The sequence below is a fragment of the Leuciscus leuciscus genome (assembly GCF_965113295.1).
Source record: "Leuciscus leuciscus genome assembly, chromosome: 20".
NCBI classification, from domain to species: Eukaryota; Metazoa; Chordata; class Actinopteri; order Cypriniformes; family Leuciscidae; genus Leuciscus; species Leuciscus leuciscus.
This window is the reverse complement of record NC_138744.1, coordinates 19,745,571-19,770,393: the sequence shown is the minus strand read 5'-3', so window position 1 is coordinate 19,770,393 and position 24,823 is coordinate 19,745,571. Positions and strand designations below refer to the sequence as shown.

The 24,823-nt window shown below is 38.6% G+C and overlaps 1 protein-coding gene and 2 long non-coding RNA genes across 4 annotated transcripts in view; 2 read left to right on the top strand and 1 right to left on the bottom strand.

Moving 5' to 3' along the window:
* Nucleotides 1-9,585, top strand: part of LOC309483928 — a 32,375-nt gene extending 22,790 nt beyond the window's left edge. Inside the window, exons 2-4 of one of the 2 annotated variants that reach the window (XR_014200667.1) lie at nt 1,619-5,620; nt 5,801-8,221; nt 8,413-9,585. This is a non-coding gene — a long non-coding RNA (uncharacterized lncRNA). The remainder of the gene's footprint in view (nt 1-1,618; nt 5,621-5,800; nt 8,222-8,412) is intronic. The other variant, XR_014200666.1, reaches the window with a different exon arrangement.
* LOC309483933 lies at nt 2,528-22,073 on the bottom strand. The gene is made up of 2 exons (XR_014200672.1): nt 19,932-22,073; nt 2,528-3,176 (listed from the first exon to the last, which is right to left on the bottom strand). It is a non-coding gene; the product is annotated as an uncharacterized lncRNA (long non-coding RNA).
* Nucleotides 18,996-24,145, top strand: crabp2a (cellular retinoic acid binding protein 2, a). Its single transcript, XM_082150041.1, has 4 exons — nt 18,996-19,371; nt 22,080-22,258; nt 22,576-22,692; nt 22,814-24,145. Exons 1-4 carry the CDS (start codon nt 19,290-19,292, stop codon nt 22,862-22,864), a joined length of 429 nt encoding a protein of 142 aa, XP_082006167.1. The 5' UTR covers nt 18,996-19,289; the 3' UTR covers nt 22,865-24,145.
* Nucleotides 24,146-24,823: the final 678 nt, after the last annotated feature.

The following is a 24,823-nucleotide window of genomic DNA, read 5'->3' as shown; positions in this document are numbered from 1 at the left end:
AGAACCAGGCTAATAAGGTCATACTTCCTGGTTCTAGTAAAAACTCTGGAGTTTGTTTATTAAGTGTGCAGGGCAACCACCCAGTAAAGCATTACAATAATATAGCCTTGAGGTCATGAACGCATGAACTAACTGTTCCACATTTTTCATTGAAAGCATATGTCGTAATTTAGATATATTTTTAAGATGGGAGAATGCGGTTTTACAGAAAGCTTTCAAATGAAAGTAGTGTAAACTGCTTGGGCATATTTACACAAGGTTCTGTCACCAAACTATGAATTAAACCAACTGGAGTGACAGACCCCTGACACATTGATTGTAATTGTCCTGTTTATTACTGTCAGAACCAGTCAGTATCTGGTGTGACCACTATTTGTCTCACGCAGTGCAACGCATCTTCTTTGCATAGAGTTGATCAGGTTGTTGATTGTGGCCTGTGGAATGTTGGTCCACTCTTCTTCAATGGCTGTGCGAAGCTGCTGGATATTGGCAGTAGTCTTTCCTATTTCTAAACTTTAACAAGTCATAGATGGTTAACAGAGGAAAAACTTGTCATTCTCACCTTTGACCATAGTATTACTCTGACTCAGTGGAAAATAATTTTTGAGGTTTGAAGATGCTGAAGATTGTGGGTCTACACAATCATGTCATGATGGTTCTAAAAAAGAAAAAAAGAAAAAGAGTCTGTGGCTCAGTAGGTGCACGGGTCAGTGTCAATACATTACAGATGGCCACTAATAAATTATCTGCCTTATTCCAGCATTTATATCATAAAATTAGTTTTTTATTCTCAGATTAATCATAGTCATTATTTTATTGTGTTACAAGGTGTTCTTAATCTAATACACTTAAACTGCAAACTTTCACGTGTCTGGCATGCTTCTTCTTAGCATCCATTTCCATGGTGACCCCAGAAATCAGTGATCCTTTGGCAATGTCTTTATGTACTCACCATGCATGCAACTTAACTCTGGGTTACCAATTGGAAGTTAATTGAACTAACTTTTCACAGGTCTTTTGGAACTGACATAAGCAAGGTTTAGGCTAATCAACCAAGAGTTCAGATTAAAGTAGGTTATACAGTATTTATAAGCCTTGCTTTCTGGAATATACCCCTGACCAATGAAAACTCACAAGCCAGGTGTACAACAAATACGTACAAGACCAGACAAGAGCACACACGGTGACGGAATAAACACTCGAACTGTGTGCTCACAGCAAAAGACAAAACATAGAGCATGAATGGCTAGACCTCGACACTGAACCAAAATCGAACACTGAATTCTGTGACCATAGTAGGCGCTGTAGTGATGCTAGGGTTAAGGACAGGGTTGGGGTTAGGGTAAAGGCCCCGATATACTACAAGCGAAATCGAAGAGCGAAATGTTGTGACATCATTTCGAACAAAATTAGGCTAAAATTAAATTTGTTTTGTGTTCGTTTCGGGAATTCAAAACAGCTTTTCTTACCAGCTCTGGCTGGTAAACACCTTCAAACTACCATTGGTCCATGGGGATTATATAATAGGTAGGTGTGGCTCTGAGGCTCCGCCTTCTTTGACGTGAAAATCTTCTCCAGTTCATTTTTTTCTGTTCAGTCCAATTATAACCAACTGCAGAACCGCAGATCCCTACGTCACAGCAATGTGAGGACAGCAACGCCTGGCCAGCAGTCTTATATCAGTGTTGGGGTGGAGCTTATAACATCATTAAGGCTAGGTTTAGTGGTGGGGTGGGAATGGGCATTTGATAAGGTAGAGCTTTTAGTTATAAAGAAGGGTAGGGTTAGTAGTTTGGGCGGGATATGGGTTCGTCAGCACCACACTAACTTTGGGTCTGAGGCTGCTGGCCTGGTGCTGCTATTCTCACACTGCTGTGACATGTGGTTCTGCAGTTAGATGTACCTTGTTCAGTCTGTCGAGGTCAGATATCCGCGATTAAAAACATGAATACACTGGAAAGCCGCTTTATAGTAGAAATTGAATTGTAATTCTACAACTGTAAAGAGACACTGTTTACTGTACACTTTTTTTTTACTATAAAGCTGCTTGCTTTTAAACAATCTATTGCATAAAGTGCTATAAATAAACATGACGTGACTTTGCTGGAGTGCCGAATTGCAGAGCTGGTGCAAACTTATCCACATCGCTATGATAAGGTGCTTTCTAAACTGCTGTTCTCTCACCGCTGTCATTTTTTTTTTTATTATTATTTTTTTTTATTGAAAGGAAAGCGTGCAGCACATATTTACATATTCATTTAAACACCACTGTCAGCTGCGTGGGCGGCTTTGGGATGTTCGCTAACAGAATACTGGTCGTATATTTTGAACTTCTTTTTACCCCTAAGCAAATAACTAAAAAGAACTTCGCAGTGAGAATATCAATGCCTTTAGGGTGACAACAGTGCCTTCTTCGGCCACAGAATTCAATAGGTCACAGAAATTAGTATAACACCGATCCGGACACCAAGCTCGCACACACAATGCATTAGGGAGCACATGACCCGAGCAATTTCAAAGCCACATGTCAAGTCAATTCACCTTTATTTATAATACATATTGTTTCAAAGCAGCTTTACAGTGATAACAGGAAAAAAATGCAACAAAGTTTGTTTCGGCTGTACAGCAGATCTAGAAGAAAATAGCGTCATAGTCCAGCTTAAGTAAGTTCAGTGATGGTTCATTTTTGTTGTAAAAAAGTTATTAATTTAGTTAATTAAGCCAAAGGCGACAGTGGCAAGGAACCAAAACTCCATCAGGTGACAGAATGGAGAAAACAAAAAACCTTGGGAGAAACCAGGCTCCGCCGGGAGGCCAGTTCTCCTCTGGCCAACAAACCAACAGTGTATGATTATGATTCAGGCAGCATTACGGGTCAGAAGTCCGATTGGATCAGAACATTCAGAATATTTATCCAGTTTCATCACACCGGTATGGAGACGGGTTTGTTGAGGATCAGTGCCGATGGCTGTTGTGTCGATGAGGCCTTCACTGGGGAGAGTCTAGTTGACACAATCTCTGCTGACACTTCAGGGATGCATTGTGCTCGTGTCTAGGCACATCTGATCTGGATACGGCCTGGATCCGGCTGACTACATCATGCGTTGTGGTCATGTCTAGGCGCAGGTCCACCATCTGATCTGGATATGGCCCGGATCCGGCTGACTACAGTAAACCTCGGAATAAACAGAAAGACTAACATTAGCGTAGATTCCATTCTTCTTTTGATGTAACGATTACATCATGTTTTATAGGAAGTGTTCCCGATTCCAGCTGACCTAGTTTATGCAGCCTAACAATCTTTCAACTGGATTGAATAATAGAAATGTATAATGTTCTATGTGTATGCCAGATTAAAGAGATGTGTTTTTAGTCTAGATTTAAACTGACAGTCTGCTTCCCGAACAATGCTAGGAAGACTGTTCCAAAGTTTAGGTGCTAAATAGGAAAAGGATCTACCGACAGCAGTTGATTTTGTACTGGGGAGCTAAACCAGTTAGTGCTTTGTAAGTAATCAGCAATATTTTAAAATGTATACGATGTTTAATAGGGAGCCAATGCAGTGTTTACAGAACCAGGCTAATAAGGTCATACTTCCTGGTTCTAGTAAAAACTCTGGAGTTTGTTTATTAAGTGTGCAGGGCAACCACCCAGTAGAGCAGGGGTGTGTTTGATTAGGGTTGGAGATGAACTGTGCAGGACAGTCGATCGGCAGGAGCAGGATTGGGCACCCCTGCAGTATAGCATTACAATAATATAACCTTGAGGTCATGAACGCATGAAAGCATATGTCATAATTTAGATATATTTTAAAGATGGGAGAATGCGGTTTTACAGAAACGTGGCTTTCAAAGGAAAGCAGTGTAAACTGCTTGGCCATATTTACACAAGGTTCTCTCTCCAAACTATGAATTAAACCAACTGGAGTGACAGACCCATGACACATTGATTGTAATTGTCCTGTCTATTACTGCTTTGAAACAATCTGTGGCAACACTGTATTTTGATGGTCCACTTTGGACATTCTACTGGCTACAAAAGTATCTTTGCAACTACATGTCAACTAACTCCCATTAAAGTACACTGAACAAAATTATAAACGCAACACTTTTGTTTTTGCCTCCATTTTTCATGAGCTGATCTCAAAGATCTAAGACTTTTCTATGTACACAAAAGGCCTATTTCTCTCAAATGTTGTTCACAAATCTGTCTAAATCTGTGTTAGTGAGCACTTCTCCTTTGCCGAGATAATCCATCCACCTCTCAGGTGTGGCATATCAAAATGCTGATTAGACAGCATGATTATTGCACAGGTGTGCTGATTTAGGCAGGCCACAATCCGGTCAGTGTCTGGTGTGACCACCTTTGCCTCACGCAGTGCAACGCATCTCCTTTGCATAGAGTTGATCAGGTTGTTGATTGTGGCCTGTGGAATGTTGGTCCACTCCTCTTCAATGGCTGTGCGAAGTTACTGGATATTGGCAGGACCTGGATACGTATACTAGTAGTTTACTATTTTAATACTACTACTACTGTACATTATTTTAGTTTATGAAAGTACACTTTGAAGTAGGCCTAAACTAGTTTAACAGTTTTATACTGCAAGTATACTTGTATGCTTTCTTTAAATGAACATAACATCATACTTATAATTTACTTTTTATATATTATTTTTGCACTTTAAGTATACTACTATGTTACTATTTATAATTTTTTAATACTTTAAAAGGATTTAACTGTACTTTAACTCTTTCCATTTTAAAATTTTTATTCTAGCTTCATGTGTCCTTTTTTATCGACACTTTAATGTTTTGTTTCATAAAAAGGCAGCATTTTTAACAAAAAGAAAATCTGCACAATAATTTTTTTTAAATATAAATATCAAAATGACATCTGAAATTAAATGAAAGAGTGTAAAGAAAGACTAGATGCTTTACAGCCCACTTCCTGATTAACTCATTTAATCATAAACCACACACAGAAAGTGAATCAGCGGAGTTAAAGATCTGACAGCATTTGATAGCATTTGAGTGGACAAAAATACTCACAAATATATATAAACCATGTGTTATCTACTATATCCTGTTATGACAATAGTACTGCCAAATTATCCTCCTGTAAAAATCTGAGGGTTTATGTCTGCTTTTTGTTCTTTATTTAAACACTACTGCTGTCAGTGTTACATCTTCCAATACATATCAGAATTAACACAGCACACTCAAATTTCACTAATGTCAAAATATCGATACTGAGACCTGAACGTTCAGTGCATATAGCAAAAGGTGATTTGACTGACCGTTTGTGTGTGAAGCAATCTTGTATCACATCATGAAACTGCAAGTTTTGTGTAACCTACTTTGCATTGGCCTATTGTATAATCTTTGCACTGTATTGGCTTCTATTGCTTCACAATTATATACACAATTATATATAAAGCACAGCATAGCAATTTAATTAAACTGACAGAGTTAAAGATAGACAAAATGCTTAATAAAAAAGAATGGTGGTGTCCCACTTCCTGTTGACTTCATTATCAGCTACCCATTTCTCATGCAAGACCAGAAGTGAATCAGTAAAGATCTGACTGCGCCTGGTGTGACGGTACACTTCTTACAATATGGTAATGTACTGTTCCTAATTATGCATTGAATAGATATATGTATCATGTAAGAGAATGTGTAACTGTTAAATGGTCGGAATTGGTTTTATAAGTTATAGTGACTATCTGTAATTTCTTCGACATATCATACTGTATATGTAACTTTTTTCACATTTTTGATTTGATACAAAAAATTCTTAGGTTCTAAAAATGCTGTCATTCGTGATCATCTTGAATCTCGTACTCCACACCTGTGTGAGTGAGATGGACACCCTGCACCCGTCTCAGCCCTGCACTGAAGCGGAAAACAAGAATGGTCACAACACTTTTCTTAAACGGCACGTACGGAACGACACACCAACCGATCTGAAAAAGGAGAACTGGAAGGTGTTCATTAACAAAATCGGCACCTGGAACAGGCCAGTTCAGTCATTCTTTGCCTTCGGTGAAAAAAACAATGTGACAGCTGTGTGTTCATCAGGAGGAAAGATGTATAAGGGCAACCTCTGCATCAGCAAGAAGTCTTTTTCCTTCATCACTGTTAACATTGACTGTAAGAATAAAATAGTCAAAAGTGTCAAACGTCAGAAACAGCATGTTATTCTTGCCTGTGATAAATTTAAAAGCAAATGTCTCCCTGATCATTTTCAGGTGAATACAAAAAATATGAAACCAAACAATAACAAACCAGACTGCAGTAAACTAAAGCTCAAGTCTATTTATGAGGAATAAGTGTTTTTCCGGCTGTAATGTACTGTAACTCTGACCTTTTTCTGTTGGTTGATGAAAAAAAATGTCATCTGTCAATTGTAAAATGTTAATTTCACAAGATATCCAGTATAAAGTTCTCTGAATGCCAAGAATGAATGTCTGAATTTTTTTGTGATAGCGCCACTATCCAATTCTACTCCAACAGACGAGACCTGATTCCAGATGCAAAGACTAGACCCACGGAAATTATTCATTTTTTATTATCTTTCCAGCTTATTTGGAACGTAAGAGCAGGCGTGACCATTTTGAACTTTCAAGGCTTTTGGTGTCAGCAGTCTCCAGTTATTAGCTGTGCAAAAACCGTTCATTGTGCTGCTGGATGTTGTAAACTGGTATTTGTTTTCAAATTATTTTAATTTATTTACGCACTTATTAAACACACTAGTCTGTAGAGCAATTTTTTACCGTTCACTGCGCTTTGTCAGACGTGAAGCTAAAGAATTGAAGTAGGAGTAAGCAAGTTTAGAACGCGTACAAACAGAGTCCATGCAGACGGATGTAGATGCAAACAAATGTCTTTCTTTATTACTTGTGCTCCATTAAACATGATCTCAAAACTTGTCTTAAAACTTTTTGTGGCCTTTCCTTGTTCACACGTACACAAAGCCATACCTTGTGGACAGCGTGACTAAAATCCACCTTGCGAGCTACTCTGCCGTGCGGTCAAAAAACTGTGTGCTTCCCAATTACCAACACACACTTGTTGCTCAGGTGCTCTAATTATACACAGCCACAGCACCAGCCAGTGGACAAAAACTTTACCACCCAACAAATGGCTCCTACATGCAACATACAAAGACATACAAAGAAAAATACTAATTTAGGGCCCTATCATACACCCGGCGCAATGTGGCGCCAGGCAAGTGTGTTTTGCAAGTTTTAGCCCGACACAGTTATCATTTTCACGTCATTTTCACGTCCTGCGCCACGTTGTTTAAATAGCAAATGCATTTGCGCCCATTTGTGCGCCGATGGTCTGAAAACGATGTGTGTTGTTGGCGCTTTGCTATTTTGAGGCAACTGCAACTGGCAACTTTAAATGTGTTATTTAAAGGGCATATGGTGGGTGCACAAAGCGCGTACACTTTGTCCCGTAGATGGTCTGCTCACACGCTTTAACCTCGCGCATGAGCAGATCCGTTTCCTCGCTAGAGAAGCGTTCAGTTTTTCCGCTTGCAAATTCCACCATGTAATAGCAAATAAATCCGCCATGGCGCGAGTGCAACTGGCTTTTAAAGGGAATGGGAGATGATGAGACTCTCGTTGGTTTATTTCATGTTGTGCCCAAAACACACCCATTACTCATTAAGAGAATAGGGACAACCCTTTTAGACCATGCACCGGATCCGCCGACCATTTTTCCCGCCATTAAACTATCAAGAGTGGATTTGGACACGATCTAAGTGCACTTGTGCCGTGCGCTTTAGACCAAGCACTTAGATCGTTAAAATAGGGCCCTTAGAGTTATGAATTTAAATGTGAGTTTATGTTATTATGAATTTAGGTTATGAATTCATTATAAAAAACTTAATTTGTCGATCTTTTCATCAAATAATAGATACTATGTTTTCTTTATATAATAGGCCAAACATTAATATCCAAATAATAGAGTAGCTAAACTATAATTTCTAATCTGCCGAAAAAAGACAAAGAGTCATCCTATGGCTCACTATCAAAACTGAGGGAGCTGATGGTTGACGTGTCATAACAAGATTCAGGCTTTTGGTCATACAGATTGAAACTCAAAGAGAGAAATAGCTCCACACTAGATGAAAAAAAAGAAGAAGAAAGAGACTGTCCAGCGAAGGGCTTCGCAAACGTAGACACCATACCTAGGTCTGCAACATTTCGGTAAGTAATCATTAAATCCAATGCTCAGTTTGTTTTTTAGGGAGTGAACCACGCGCGTTCCACAGACGCCTGCAGAGCTGTTGTTAGCATGCTATTTTTAGATGACTATATGAGTAGGGACCACTTGATCATTAGGAACTGACTGCTAAGCATAATAGTTTTGAGAAACATCTACTTTTCTCTCTCTTTAGGTCTTCAAAATGTTTCCTTTTTTGGTATTTTTGGCATTTGTTTTGCCTCAAAGTCACTCGGTGGATCCAAACTCTAAGCCTTGTATGCCAGCGAAGTACAACAACGCTCATAATGTTTTCCTCAAGCGCCATATTCCTGACGGGGTGCCAAAAACGTGGGACCAAAACGCGTGGGAATCTTTCCTGAGGAAAATTCGAACGTGCGACAGACCGACGCAGTCGTTTTTCCGTGCCAGCGAGAAGCAGCGGGTGGAAAATGTGTGTACTAATGCTGGGGGCAAGACGATGTCCGGTAACCTGTGTATCAGTAAAGAAAAATTCTCCTTCGTTACGGTGCGCATCGATCTCACTGATGGCGCGTGTGGGATCAGAAACATTCGCAATGAAACCAAACACATCATCCTCGCTTGTGAAGAGATAGGGGATGCCTGTCAACCGGTCCATTTTGAAGGAAACCCACAAAGCAGAACGCCAAGCAATAACCAGCTGGACTGCGGGGCTAAGGGGAGCTCGGGGACTAAAACTACCGTGATAAACGTACTTTCTTTTCTGTGTACTTTGGTAGTGATGGTTTACATTTTGTAAGACTCAGAAAGTATGTTTTTAGTGCTACACATATAAAGACCTAAAAAGGCATCCTTTGTTGTAGCCTATTTATATATATTTTTTTGTGTTCATTTCTTATGATAAAAAGGTTTAAAACATATTATATGGTTAATAATTGTGCATAAAAATAATAAATGAAGTACTTTTAAATCGACTGTAATTGACGTTGTTGCCACAAACGACTGAACTGAATAACAATATTTGTCTCGGATGGATCTTAGACGCTCTTCTTCTTTTTCTTCTTCTTTAAATGTTTGGCCATGCAGCTGAAAGACACTGGTAAAAAAAAAAAAAAAAAAAGTACTAAACCTAATTTCATTCACGAAAATTGGTAGCTATTGCACAATAAGGTCCATTGCTATGAGTTTTTAGAATTGTGGTTTTAGACTTAAGAGACGTTCATGTTTTGTTCTACGACAGAAATGATAGGCTACTCAATAATACATCGAATAAGAATTTTTGTAACAAAAGGATTAGCCACAAGGATGTGAGTGTGCCTGACGAATCTGTAGCGAATTATAAGCATATTACCATATTTTGTTCATAAATAAAAAAGTGAAATATTTCTATTTTTGGTCTAGAGCTGTCGATTACTCTAATTTCTGTCTTTTAAGGTTTTTGTGAAACAGGTGGGTTTTCTGTTAGGAAGTTAAGGTTGAACAGAAACCATAACTGAGACGACCGAGGTGAGAGAGAAAAAACATTAAAAATGCAGAAGTGATATGTTGTGGTATTGTGGAATGTACTTTAAAATATAATTGGGTCATGAATCTTTGATATCTGGTCAACGTGAAGAGATGGAGGACTGTTAGCCAATTACACATTTGTGACAAACAAACAAACAAAATGTAACACTGTAATTCAGGTCTTAATTGATCCAAACCTCTTCTTTCACTTGAAATCTGGCTGCTGCTGGTGCAATGTGAAATGTTTGTTTCCCTCAGAAATCTTGAACAAGAAGTCTTGTTATTATTTCATATTTGCCGCCAGAGGGCTCTTGTGCTCCGTGTAGGTTATTAGGCTACTGTACAAATCGATTCAGAACCTTAACAAAACGCAAAAAAAAAAAAAAAAAAAAAAAAAAAAAAAAAATCCATACAAATTTAGCTGCTTGAGCAGGATGTATTTTACAAGCAAATACAGCAGTTGAGTTGTACTAAGAGTTGTGAAAGTAGGCTACTGATGTGCAACAGGCCTGGTAGGCTACTAAGGGTGTTTTTTGTTTTGTTTTCCTTTACTAGGCCTTCATCAAACTTCTCAACACACAGCCCACATCCGATTGTTTATAATCAATGCATAAATCACAAAAAAATAAAATAAGATAAAATAAAATAAACCCAGATTAATACTATCTGTGTCTAAATTCTGATTGGGTGGGCAAGGCAGACACTGCAAACTCCCTCTGTAAAGACAGATTATGTTACCATCCACAAGATGACACTAGTGCTCAAATTTAATCGCACAGCACAAGACAGAATTTTCCCATTCACATTAGCAGTCGTCCCTATATTCCCTGAATAAAATTTCCGTACAAGGTCATTATTAAGACTGCTCGACTGATGGCAACAGGATTAGACTTATATAGTACCCTTAGGACTATTATGAATTTTAACCTCAATACTATTTATTTCCTTCTTTTTCATCACTTCTATATTTTTTATGTTTTTAAAGTGTTATCATGTGCAATTTCTGTGCCCCTACCATAAGCAAACATAATTGCAAAAATGATTCCTTGCATTTAAAATATAGCATGCAAACAACTGCATCATGTGAGTACGACATCCAAATACGCAGTATTCATGAAACAAGCAAACAATACCCCGATGACTGACTGTATTTGCTAAGATTCTGATCTTATAATCCACAGGAGCTGAGGAGCTACCAGGTATTACAGACCTCCTTCAGTTAGGCTGGTCGGGATGCTCAAACAAACAGAGCAATGTTTTTATAGCACCACAGAGCCACAGTATTAACACTTTTTCTGGGAAATCAAGGAAAAAACATACAGCACCTTTAACCTCTTCTTCAACTCTCCACTCATTAAATCACTTCCCTGGGCTCTCCATGTGCAGTTATTGTAATGTGGTTCAGGAATCTGGCCTTTCTTTACAAGCATTCCACATTTCCACCCTTTTTCTTTCTCCCATTGACTCTCGCCTATTCATTTCTTTCTTTTATCCCATATGGGCACACTAAATGTCTAACTAATGTCTTATGGTTCTACACTGTTTTGAGTAATTAATTTATATATATATATATATATATATATATATATATATATATATATATATACATACAGTATATATATATAATAATCATTGAGACTCAGACACAATGTTGCTGTACATTTTATTCACTGAGATACATTTGATGCATTATATCCTAAGCACGCACCAGTCTTCAAGAGAACTCCCTGTTCATTCCCTTTGAGACTGAACAACTATCAATCATGCCTTAAGCTCTGGCAAGCTGGCACTAACTTCAGTCAATAGGTCATGACACAATTATGACATTAGGCAAATCAATACATGCACACACCAGGCAGAGCCAGAAAATGTAACAAACAATTGGTTTGGAGGAGAAAGGAGGAAAGAATGAACTGAAAGAATGAGTGAAGAGTGAAAGGCAGGGGTGTGCTGAGGGGTGGCAGTAGGGTAGAAAAGGGTGGAGTGTTGGAAACCGGGCTTGCACTTAAATTGAACTTTTATAGCCACAGAAAAGCAAGAAAATAAGAGGTTTGTACATAAACTAAGGTGAGAGGCTGGGAAAAGCCTCTTGCTTTTCTTCCCATGTCAGTTTCTATAATTATAGTTATAATTTTATTGTCATATTACGCTACTTATTACTTATTACTTTTTAATGCCTACTTATTACTATAAGGATTATGGTGAGCTATAAAAGTAAATAAACACATAGAGATAAAGAGTTGGTTGTACATGTAAGAGCAATGATGAACTGACTCGGATCTTGCAGATCAATAAGTGAGTCAAGATTCAGTGTTGATTCGGTATCCATTCAGACTTTTAAGGAAATAATTCATTAAAATAATTGACTCATAAGACTTGTTTGTTCATTAACTGCACCGATGAACCTTTACATACTCTTTAGAAGACTGAAAGCTGCAGAAAGATGTGGGTGGAAGAGTTCATTTATACGGCATTTTGGATCTAAATGAAGGCACGAGGACTCATAATAAAATATCAGACTCAGAAATCCCCCATTTAGAGAGACAGAAAGAAAGAGAGGAACAGATCTACCATACATTATAATTAAATTTAATGAACTCAGGTCAACTGCCTGTTTTATTGGCAATAGTGACCAAAAATGTTTTAGCTAAGGTCCTATGATTCACGGACTCTTTACCACTATAGGTTATTAAACATCCCTGTTTGTTCTTTCTGCATTGTTCTAATATAAAAAATGCCTTTCAATCTGACTTTTAACCTTCAGACTAAAACCAACAGGGAAAAATAAACACGAAACAAATGCTTTGGCACAGAAAGCGGCTAACCTGGATGCCTGGTGGGTAAGGAACAAGCCTTTTCATTTCAAGTGCCAGTTGTAACGCACACACTTACCGCAGCCTCAGATGACTGAGGTTTGTTGAGGTAAAAGAGTTCATTTTATGCAGCATTTTGGATCACATTTAACAAACAAAACTGGAGAACATTCACTCTGGTATGTTGGATTCTGAAATGCCCCTTTTCAGAACAAGGGGAAGAAACAGCCTGATAGTAATTGGTGTCATAGGACACCAAGATCAAAGGTCGGGTCAAGTTCAGTGCTTGAGTGGCTGTGGTTTGCAAGAAGTGTGACCAAGAAGAAGGTGAACAACATTAACAAGACAATCAGCGTGTGTGTTTGAGCTGAGAGTTTTATTCAGATGGAAACAGGATGGAGAACCAAAGACAGTAGGAAGTGATTTAAAAGATAAGAAGCCAGCCAATAATGTGTAGACGAATGTTTGGCTATAGCCTCACTAGTCCGAGACTGATTTGACTGTAGGATAGAGACTTAATGATTAGAGGGAGAGAGAGGATGTGTGTGTGTGAGTTAGAGAGACAGAATAAAGGAGGAGGGAAGGGGGAGATGGAAAGTGGAACAGTTTGATAATGAGCAAAGGGTGGACTGAGAGAGAATGAACAACACATGGTGTGGAAAAAAGGGAGGAACTTGATGTAGTATATAGAAGGAGAAAGAAAAAGTAACAGCTTGATTGAAGAAATCATGCGGTTCATGTTAAATTTCAGTTGGTATTAATGGATATACTGTAAGAGGTAATGAGTCAAAGTAAATTAAATACTCAGACATGATCTACTTCTTCACCCAAATTCATTTAGCTTCATCCACACTATAAATCGGCCCTTTATCGCATGCATGATGCATGTGTGAGTGTTTGTGTGAGCAAGACCGAAAGAGAATTATTAAAAAGTACCATTTTTAATGTTGATGACGTATAAGTTAAGAAAGAAAATAAAAGATTTTTTTTTTTTTTATCTTTAAAATTAAATCTTTCAAGATATAATGAATGTTGAAGTTGTTGTGGAATGCATAACATTATAACATTTTACAACCTGAACTAACCTTGTCTTGACATAAAAAGTGAAAATGAAGTGAAAATTTAAATTTTAAGGGAGCTATTGATCTTTACACAAAACTATGAGGTTCTCAGGGGTCTCCACTTTGATTGCATTATTTTTTGCATATTGGTTGGACGACTTAATATTAAATAAATGATATATGTGTGTGTGTGTGTGTGTGTGTGTGTGTGTGTGTGTGTGTGTGTGTGTGTGTGTGTGTGTGTGTGTGTGTGTGTGTGTGTGTGTGTGAGTATGTATATAGTACACACACAATTATATTGTATATTATTATATAATTATATAAAATTTTGAGAATAAGGTTTTCCCTTCAAGAATTGTTTTCCCTTATTATTATGTAAGGACAATTGTTTCACCCAGACATTTTTTATACTTTATGCCCTTTCAAAAATATCAAAATTACTTTTAATGCAAAAATGTAAGACATGTTTCCAAGTATTTGAATGTGAATAGCTTTTTTAATGTATTTATGAATAAATGAATTGGACGAAAACATATGAGCATCACATCATTGACCTATTTGTCAGTCAGTGTGTGTGTGTGTGTGTGTGTGTGTGTGTGTGTGTGTGTGTGTGTGTGTGTGTGTGTGTGTGTGTGTGTGTGTGTGTGTGTGTGTGTGTGTGTGTGTGTGTGTGTGTGTGTGTGTGTGTGTGTGTGTGTGTGGGTTTGGCTACACTTGTGAGTGTCAAATGTTCTCACAAACAGTGAAATAAGTCGAGAATCAACTTGTGTGGACTTTTGAAGTGGTCTTCACTACTTGAAAGGCTGTTTAGCTTTCAAACCAATAATGTTGACAGGACGGTGTGAGGTTTTTTGGGGCAAGTTAGGGTTTTGGAAACACCATATAAAAATCATTGTGTCTGTATGATGCCTTTTATAACATAATGAAACCAACATACAGTATGAGTGTGGCGTCATGGATGAGAGAAGGTGCAATTGCATGTGGTGTTCCAGGCGTAAGCATGTAAACCGATGTGCTGGTGGCATGTGTTTGGGGTTATGTGAGTCCCCGGAGTGAGTATCACTTACCCTGCTGAGCTCTTGGCAAGACGAGTGAAAAGCAGAAAGAGAGAGAGGAAGAGAGGGAGGGAAAGTGAGAGAAATGTAAAATGAAACCCTAATTCCTCTTTCAAAGCACACAGAAATATTTATGCCCTCATTGCCAGGCACCTCTCCTTATTCCCTTCAACTCTCTCTCTCTCTCTCTCTCTCTCTCTCTCTGTCTTATTTGTCTCTCATCCCTTTCTCCATCTTTGTCATTCCCTGTTGGGCTTTGATCTCTTTCTCTCACATATTCTTTCCTCTTTTCACCAGGCCTGAACAAAGTAATAAAAAATGACCTAAGCACAAAAGAACAAAGATAAGTGGGTGGGAATGAAAACGGGTAAGGCGAAGAGGGGGGAAAGGGGGATGAGAATAGAAAAGAAGAGCGTGAGGGTGTTCGGTGTCAAGGGCCACCCAGGACAGGCAAGATATTGTAAATGTTAACCAGGAAACAACAATTGAAATGCTGTGCTAATTTCCCATTTCACCTGTTTTCAAATCACCAGTTTGTCCTTAGGTCAAAGTGTGTTTCCTATGCAAGAATGCTTTTATCTTTGAATTTTTTTTTGATGGTGGGCACAACCCACTAAGTGTCTTGACTGGGGTATTTATATACCGTTGATAACTCTTCTTTCTACCTTACAGGCCTGCAGCTAACAAGTCATTTACAAAGCAGAGACAGCAGTGGATGCCGTAGAGGGGAGATTAGAACAGCGATAAGATGACAAATAGCTCCATTGATATGAGAGTGTAATGACTATCGTCTGTGTTGTTGTACGAAGAGGAGCATGTGTGGACATGAAGCTATTGTGTGAACACAATCGGCAAGGTGTGTGATGTGTGACGCATCGCCTCGCGCTATCTCTCTCAAGTGCTTGTAATACAAGCGTCGCGCTTTGTACACATTCAGTGAGCGACCCCAGCGCTACATTCCTCTCTGTGAACGGGAGAAGTAAGTCCAACAATAAGAAACAACGTTGTGTGGGATGTTTCAAACTAATAATCGTAAAACTAAAGTGTGTGGGGGGCTGAGAGTAGAAAATATTTTGAAGCGTGCGATTGAGTGATTCGGTGTTGCCAGATCTCGCAAGAAAAAGCAGTTTGGTTTATGAATCAGGAAAGGTAAATTGCTTAAATTCACCGATCAAAATAGAATTATATATATATATATATATATATATATATATATATATATATATATATATATATATATATATATATATATATATATATAGCCTAGTTTATCAAAGCTAAGCTAAATTGTGACAAATAATACAAATCTTTTTTTTTTTTTTTTTTATAAATTAACAAATTTACAAATACAAATGGACACCTAAAGGTAGTGTAGGCAATTTTCGGAGAGGCTAGCAATAGCTTTGAAAGCATAAGATCCCACCCTCCCTTCAGAGCATCTCCAAAGCTCCAGAGCTCCTTCAAAACACATGAACGTATAGCAGGGAGCAAACAAAAGCGTCACAAGAAACGGGGTTAACTATGTCTCAAAGCACATAACATTACAATAATAATTAATGTAAATTACTGAAAGATCACTGACAGCTGCAGGCTAATTTCAGCGTTGATAGTGTTGCCACTGAAACGCATAATTTCAAGTCACGAACCGCTCCGAATTTAACGTCACTCTTCCCAATTACATTAGGTAGTAACGCTGCATTCACACGGGGCGTCTGCGTTAACACTTCTCATTTACTTTGAATTGGTGAAGTCATGCGTTGCAGAACTGAATTGTGGGTTCCATTGCGTCCCACTGGCATTGCTCATGGCAAAAGTTGGACAAATTTCAACTTTTCAAGCGCCAACCCGGGCGTCAGCCAATCAGATCGCCTATGCAAATACCCTAGTGCAGACGATAGCCAATTGCGTTCATGCAACACCGGAAAAGTAATGTGATTGGCTGTTGTCATGGTGGTCGGGTCAGCACCAAGCTTCAGGCACGCCCTCCGTCATGCGTCAACGCCCCGTGTGATTGCAGCGTTATGCCGTGAACGCAGTATAAGCTGGTTGTTTTGGTTCAGGAGGAACTGTAAAAGGTGGCTGCTGTTTTGGTTGCGGTGCTCAGTGACTGAAGTCTATCTAACTCTGCATAGCATGAAACTCGCTGGTGACGCGTGATGTCTGGGCGAGCAGGGTGCGCGGAGTTATGGAAACACATACGTTGACAGGCAGGAACGAATGCGATGATTGGACGAACATTGTATGGTCCTATGCCTTCCACAGATGATGTGTAATACATATAATTTAGATAGACCACTTAACTTAGTTATTGCTATCAGGAAGTGAAGAGACTTTCAACCAGCATAACAAAAAAATTCTGGAACAAATCACATTTACAACATTAATTAGCCTAAAAATGTATACCTATAAGAAATTATTTATGAATTATTAATAAATCATTCTATACATCTATGGTGACTTATACTGGCATTGCATTTAGAGTGCATGGCTTGAATAGTATGGGGTCTTGGGGATATTGGAAAGCTGCTATTAGTGGTCATACTTTATTATCAAACATGCACCAGCAATTGTCCATTTTTTGTGAACGACTTAAAAAAAAATTTTTATTCGTTTATAATAAGAAGACATGGCAACACTGGAGTGACTGCAAACCGCGAGCAGTCTATTCTGTCACCCGGGTTACCCGCACATTAAAATCTGCAGCTCGCTGTGGCTCGGAAGACCATCCATCAAAAGTAAATGGTTAACGGCTTCTTTGTACGACTCACATTCATCATCCAGTCTCTATGGCGCACGTCTTCATTAGAGACCCAAACTTCGCCTCTCCACCTTTTACCAAGCCCCTACCCCCCATATGCTCAGCTCTTTTCTTCCGGGAAACAGCAGGGGTGAGGGGAGACTATAAAGACCCTCGGGGACACTGGTGCAACCTCCTGGCCTCTACCAGGTCACCTTTTGTGCCTGCGTAATTCTCTTCCCTCGCGTTCTCTTGCTTCCGTCACCGTCAGGATCTCTGGAATTTCCACCTCCCTCAGAGGACCCTCCATGTCTCCCTCAGCCCCAAACGGGGAAGACGGTAACCACAACGGAGGCAGATCCAGTTACAGGAGCTTTGAGTGTGCGTTGATTTAGATAACCGCGGGAATGGACAAGAGGGACTGAACTTGACAGAGCTCTGTTTTAACAATCAGTCTGACAAATTGCCCTGTATGCTTATGCTCATATGTGTGTCCTACTTGTACACAGCTTGTCTGCCACAGAGAGAGACATCTGTACACTACATTGATATTGTGATGTCTAGACTTGTTGAATGTTTATTCTGTTCTATTCTATTCTATTCTATTCTATTCTATTCTATTCTATTCTATTCTATTCTATTCTATTCTGGGCCTACAGCTTATATAGTATTATTATTATTAATATTGAATGGAAAACAAACACGCCAATAAAGTAGGCTATATAGCAGGGAGGGTGTAACAACACCGCCAATAATTTCGTCTATTACGTCAGTGGGTCCCAAATTTCACCAATATTTTTAAATATCATATATTTTTTTATATTTTGTAGTCTATATAACATATTTGTATAAGTAAATCCCCATTTTATTTATTTTAATCATTACGTTGTCACCTTTTATTTTTTTTATGTTTGCCTACTACTACCATGGAGTGCAACCAAAACTCTTTATAAATAAATAAAAAATAAATAATAATAAATAAGATAAAGAATGTAAAGAAAGTTTAGTTAAATAAATCAATAATGTTAGATAACAACAAATGATAACAAATGGTTATATAATAAATAATAATAAATAAATACATTACTAAATTAATTCATCTAACAGTACAATGCTATAATGATTAGGGCAAAGTTAATAGAAACTAAATATATTCCAAATAATATTTAGACATAATATTTTTTTTTTTTACAGTATAAATGTATAGGCTATAGAGGCCTTTTAAATCGGGGGGCCCTCGCACGACTCGAGGACGATCAGGTGGCATCTAAAAAGATTGAATAAGATCCTTTGGCACAATTGTGAATAGCCTATGCCAGCAAAATAGGAAAAAAAAATAAAGTTTTAGCAATAATTTTCAATTTACAATAATAAACAAAGTTGTATTCATTTATATATTTAAGGAAAACTGTGCAAATAAATAAATAGGCTGCATAAAAATGAGCTCTAATGGGCGTTTTCAAGTGCGCACATGTTTTCAGCGGGGCGTGGTGTGGGCGGGACAAGATCATCTCGAAGTATCATTGGCGCCTTGATTTGACAGGGCAAATAGAGGGTGGGGTTTCTCAAAAAAAGGGGTGTGTGCGCTCACAGATTAAACGTGATAACTGGCCCAAATTTTAGGTTCAACCTATTCACCACAAGCCATAACGTTTGGAAGAACTGAATGAAAGTCTTAGACGGGTAGTAAAAGGCACCGATTGACATCTTCAGTTTATCTAGTCAACGGCGGAAGACAGAGAGAGCCATAGAAGGGTAGAGGAAGGAGAAAAATCATTTTAACTTTAGCAGTGGGAACACTGCTTTCAGAATCAAAGTTGCAGGTACTTTTAGAGGGTGTCAGGATCAAGGACCGTCACTCAGCCACACACCAGAGAGAATAATAGTGGGATACACTTTAAGGCTCGACAGAACGCACGATGGATCGCAAAATCCCCGATTTTGCTGGTACCTGGAAAATGAAAAGCTCAGAGAACTTCGAGGAGCTTCTCAAAGCACTGGGTAAGTGTTTATCATGATGCCGGCGAGCGCGCAGAGAGAGAGAGAGAGAGCGCGCAAATCATATATGGATTGCGCTACAGACCAACACATTCATTACCTCTCTTGTGTGAATGCAAACCGCTTTAATATTTATCCCGTAAAACTAGGCCTAACAGTATCTGTTTTTATGCAACTTGTTACTACTTATTTAATACGTATTATTTAGGCTATATACTAATTATATTCCAACTTTAGTGCGTTATTAGAAACAAATAGCCTAAATATTATTAGACACTATTCATTTTTTAATAGTTTTAATAAAACTAGTCAGGTTAAAAGCTTTTGGCATTTAGATTTGACAGTGCTGAGCTTATTTCACTTAATTTCCTTGAGCAATATGATACTATCCTGACTGGTGCTTTAAAGATCCATTCACTGTCCTTTGCGTTTTTGTGCAGGATAGAAAAACACCTCGTGCTCTCAATTTGTGGGTGCGTAAATTGCATATGTGTGTTTGGAAAAGTCGGTTCACTTGCTGTATTTCTCGGCCAACTCGGAAAATTCTTTTTTTAAATGCTTACCATTGCTCAAGCCAGAATCCAAGTTTGTTTGTGGGTTCCCAAAATTTGACTGACGTCCGATTTAATGAGGGCACCCCTCTTCAACAGTCTGTGTCGAACAAAAGAAGCAGATTCCCTAAGAAGGGAGAGTGGGTCCTTCATGTCACCATTCAAAAGAATGATGAAATGAAGCAGTGAGGTTAAAGAGGGCGGAGAAGGAGCACAATAGAGGGGGAGTCCCGCTGCTTTTGACATGGGAACATGATGTATTACCAGTATATGAATACGAAAAACTGCAGGAGATGAGATCTGCAGCCACACGAAGTTCTGAGGACAAATGTCATCGAATATGCATGGAATGTGGAATGAACTTTGCAACTTGTTTCAATGTTTTGCACAGACACACATGCACATAACTCTTAAATTCCCACGCAGTAAAATTCTTTTTCATCACACAAATGTTCCTGTGCACAGCTGGGCTCGACCTGTCGCCACACCCTGTCATCCACCCTCCTCCATCTCCTGTCCTCATCTTCATCCCTCTATTCTGAAATGCTTCCTTTGACCTTTAACCTATGACACTGACCCTGACCGTCTGACTCCTAGCATATTTTCTCGGTTAGTTGTGGAGTTTGAAACAGGGCTTGATCTGACAGGAGTCAGTCTAACTTTATTAAGGTTTTGCCTGCCTCAGTAAATTGTAAATAGGTTTAGATTTATGTTTTCTTGTGTTTATCACACAAATTGTGAATGTGTGTGTGTGTGTGTGTGTTAATGGATTCTGCTAAAAGTCATTTCCGTGTCTCTGCCTGAATGTGTGTCTAAATTTTGGCCTCCATCTTGTCTGCCTTCATGTGTATATATTTACCCATGGTGACAGGTGGGAATGTGTGTGAGGTGAGTAGTGTGAAATTCTACTCGATGCACAGAGGGGCACACACACACACACACACACACACACACACACACACGCACGCGCGCACACACACACACACACACACACACACACACACACACACACACACACACACACACACACACACACACACACACACACACACACACACACACACACACACACAACAGAGACTGGCCTCTTTATATCTAGCTGTCTTTTCCCACACTTGAATACCCCTTTTCTATGTCTTTGTTGCCTTTCTTGCTTCTTTTTCTTCTCTTGTCAGTAATCTTGCCCTCCCTCAACTGTGCCATGCTTTTTTTTTTTTCATTGTTGCCTCTGCCCTTCCCTACTTCCACTCTGCGCTCTATCCATTTCCTGTCAGGAAGGTTTAATAGATTACAGCATCCCCTGTGGCTGGTTGAATAACTTCCCCCTTTCAATGAGTTCACCCACCTACACACACACACACACACACACACACACACACACACACACACACACACACACACACACACACACACACACACACACACACACACACACACACACACACACACACAGCAAGAGTGAGCATTCTCCAAAAAACTTACCAATATTCAGCTTTTTTCTTGGTTATAGTTTCTTTAAAGGGATAGTTCACCCAAAAATGAAAATTCTGTCGTAATTTACTCACCCTCAAGTTGTTCCAAACCTGTATGAATTTCTTTCTTCTACTAAACACAAAAGATGATATTTTGAAGAGGATGAAAAAAAATTTAAATACTATGGAAGTCAATGCGGTCCCTCAGCTGTTTGGTTTCCGACATTCTTTAAAATATCTTCTTTTGTGTTCAGCAAAAGAAAGAAATTCATTCTGGATATTGGTGACTATTAAACTGGTATATTAATTAAATTGGCATATTAATGAAACATTTAAATATGTGTTAAATTTGTTGTGATTGTAGAATATCAGGCCATCTTTATATGTTAACATCATTGAAAGACTATGTACGGGTAGTACTGTGTGGATTACCATGCTTTTTCATTTTCATTTTTATGGGCACCTGACCTCATCTTGTCAAATTGCTTTCCCAATATATGCGGGATTATATCAGGTGATGTCATCAGACATTGTCGGCAGAGAGCGCAGATGTATGGAGCACGGCCAGTCTTAATAACATCACTCTCAAAAACTCTATAAATGAAGACTTTCTCATAGCTTTTTTTGGACGTCAGAGTTCTCGCTGTTCTTCAAGAGATTGTTCTGATGTGCATGTGTGTTTTTTCAGGTGTGAACGTGATGCTGCGTAAGATTGCAGTCGCAGCAGCGTCAAAGCCATCCGTGGAGATTACGCAGGACGGAGAGACACTTTCAATCAAGACCTCCACCTCTGTGAGGACCACCCATGTCACCTTCACAGTTGGACAGGAGTTTAATGAGGCCACTGTGGATGGACGTCCCTGCACGGTATATACACACCCATATAAAACACTTCAAACGTCATCCTACATTTGTCGATCTGTGTTTTCCTATTCCAAAATGTTCAAAAAAACAAGAACCATATGAAAGGTCTGTGTTTGCAATCTGATGTGGACTCAATCACACCCTCCATCTCAGAGGAGCTATCAAACTCAACACACACCCTTTCTCTGGAACTCACATTCTCATGGGCACTGATCTGTTTCTCAATCGTTCTGTCTCTCTTTTACAGTCACACATTAAAACAGACCAAAGAAAAGACTGAAAAAATCCTTTACATATTTGTCTGTCTCTGTTTCTCTCAGAGCTTGCCTTGCTGGGAAACAGACAGCAAAATTAGCTGTGAACAGACTTTGCAGAAGGGTGAGGGTCCAAAAACCTCATGGACCAGGGAGATAACCAACGACGGCGAACTGATTCTGGTAAGATTCATTCCTGTTATTATGTGTTATCCTTGTGATTCTTACACACACATTGGTCTTCGATCATATTTTTCCTTTTAATAGTCTTTTTTCCTTTTTTTTTTTTTTTCTTTTTTTGCAGACAATGACCGCAGATGATGTGGTGTGCACAAGAGTTTACATCAGAGAGTGAAAGTATGAGGAAAAAGGAAGAATATCCATCCAGATCACTCTCTTTCCTCATTAACCATTGACTGTGATTTTATATCATCCATTTCCTTTCTCCCTCATCTCTTCTTTCATGCTTTTTTTGTTGACAATGTATTTGAATAATACATGACAGAGCCATGCAAATAATTGATGCGAGGTTCCAGAAATCCAAGCAAAGATTTTTTTTTAACTGGGACCTGATTGGTCATTTAACAAATACATAATTTGGGCTCAAAAGCACTTTTGAGGTTTGGTCTGCACATAGATGAAGACCTGGATAACTAAAGCTTGAAAATCAGCCTTTGGTAAGACAGTCCATAATCACCACTGTAAAAATCTCAGAAAAGGTGCAGTCATATTTTTCATAAATCGCAGAACTTTCACAAACAAAATCCACATGATTGAGAATTTCGCAAGAGGGTGGAAGATTTCCCCATTCAATTTTCGCAACGGATTCAACTGACAGCGTTAACCAACATAAATGACTTGTGTGGGCTATGCTTCATACATCACCACACTGATGGCAATAGACAATGGACTTTTCTTTTTTTTGCCTGCAATATTTCGTGAATGTAACCGTACCTTAAGAATGTACATCATTGTACGATATTCCCTCGGAACATGTTATGTCTGTAGTTTAGTCCATCAGTTTTTTTTATTTTCTCAGTTGACCTTTTGCTTTGCTCCATCTTAAAATGTTACTGACCAATCCTAACTTACCAGCTGTTGCAGGCCTCCATTTTCTCAGACAGGCTTTTACTCTCTAACTCTATGGAGAATCTGTGTTTGGATAGCTTTTAAATTGAATTTTAAGGTTTGATTCAGTTAATTGTGAGAAGTGTATGCCTTCATTCTGATTTGCTGTGGCCAAAGTTTACACGTTACAGCATAATTTAACAATGTGTTTAAAGAAACATGGCTGATAAAATGCTTTTCCAACTTCAAGTCATTCCAGCCCAAGAAAGGACAATATTCAATCTATTAAAATCCTGCAGTTCATGGAAATCTCCAGTTCATTCCTATGTGACGTTCTGTAAATCTTGTAAGTTACAAAGTTACAAAGGGGGCGGAGCTAAGCAAATGGTCAATTGTGATTAGAAACCCCTGAATCTTCAATCCCAACCTATTCTTTTCCTCTTTATTTTTGTATATATTTTAATAAAAGCTGAATCTGAATTTACATCCAATTTTTATTTTTATGTATAAACAATTTCAGCAATCATTACTTATTTCTGTGCATGGACAATAAAGGTTACTGCCGAGAGTATGTGTCTTTCTGCCATTCAGTTGCATTTATCCACACAGAAGCTTAGTGGTGGTTCCATGATGCCAATGGAAGGAATGTTCGTTGATTTTATTTTAAAATAAGAAGAAATTAAAGAAATCACATTAAACTTTATAAGAAACCCTCACTCTTTCTCACTCTCTTTTCTCACTCAGACATACTGCTGGGTTCACATCTTATTTTAGTATTTCTGCCAGCTGGCTGTAACTAGAATAACTTGTCTGTCCCTCTCCACCCCTTCGTCTCTCCCTGATTTTTCCATCTCAGTCTTTCTTTCTCATCATTATTCACACTGTCTCTGGTTCCTGTCTTTCAGCTTTCTGTTTTACAAGACCCTACACTTTAAATTCACTAATCACTGTTCAAATTATTGGAATGTAAATGTATTGTAATGTAAAAATGGATGGAAAACCCACACAACAAGTCATCAAAGAAATGTCTCCAGTAACCTAATCTAAAACATTAACATTTCCATTTTGCCATGCCGGAAAGCATAGGATGTGTTGGCCAAGGGTCATTTATTGGAAACTAGATTAGCAAAAGGGATAAAGCTGTTAAATAAAATAGATCCAGGCAAAGAAGCCAACTATCCATTCTGAGCAGGAAATGCCAGTCGGATTACAAAGTGAAGATGATTAACGGCAGATGTGCTTTACA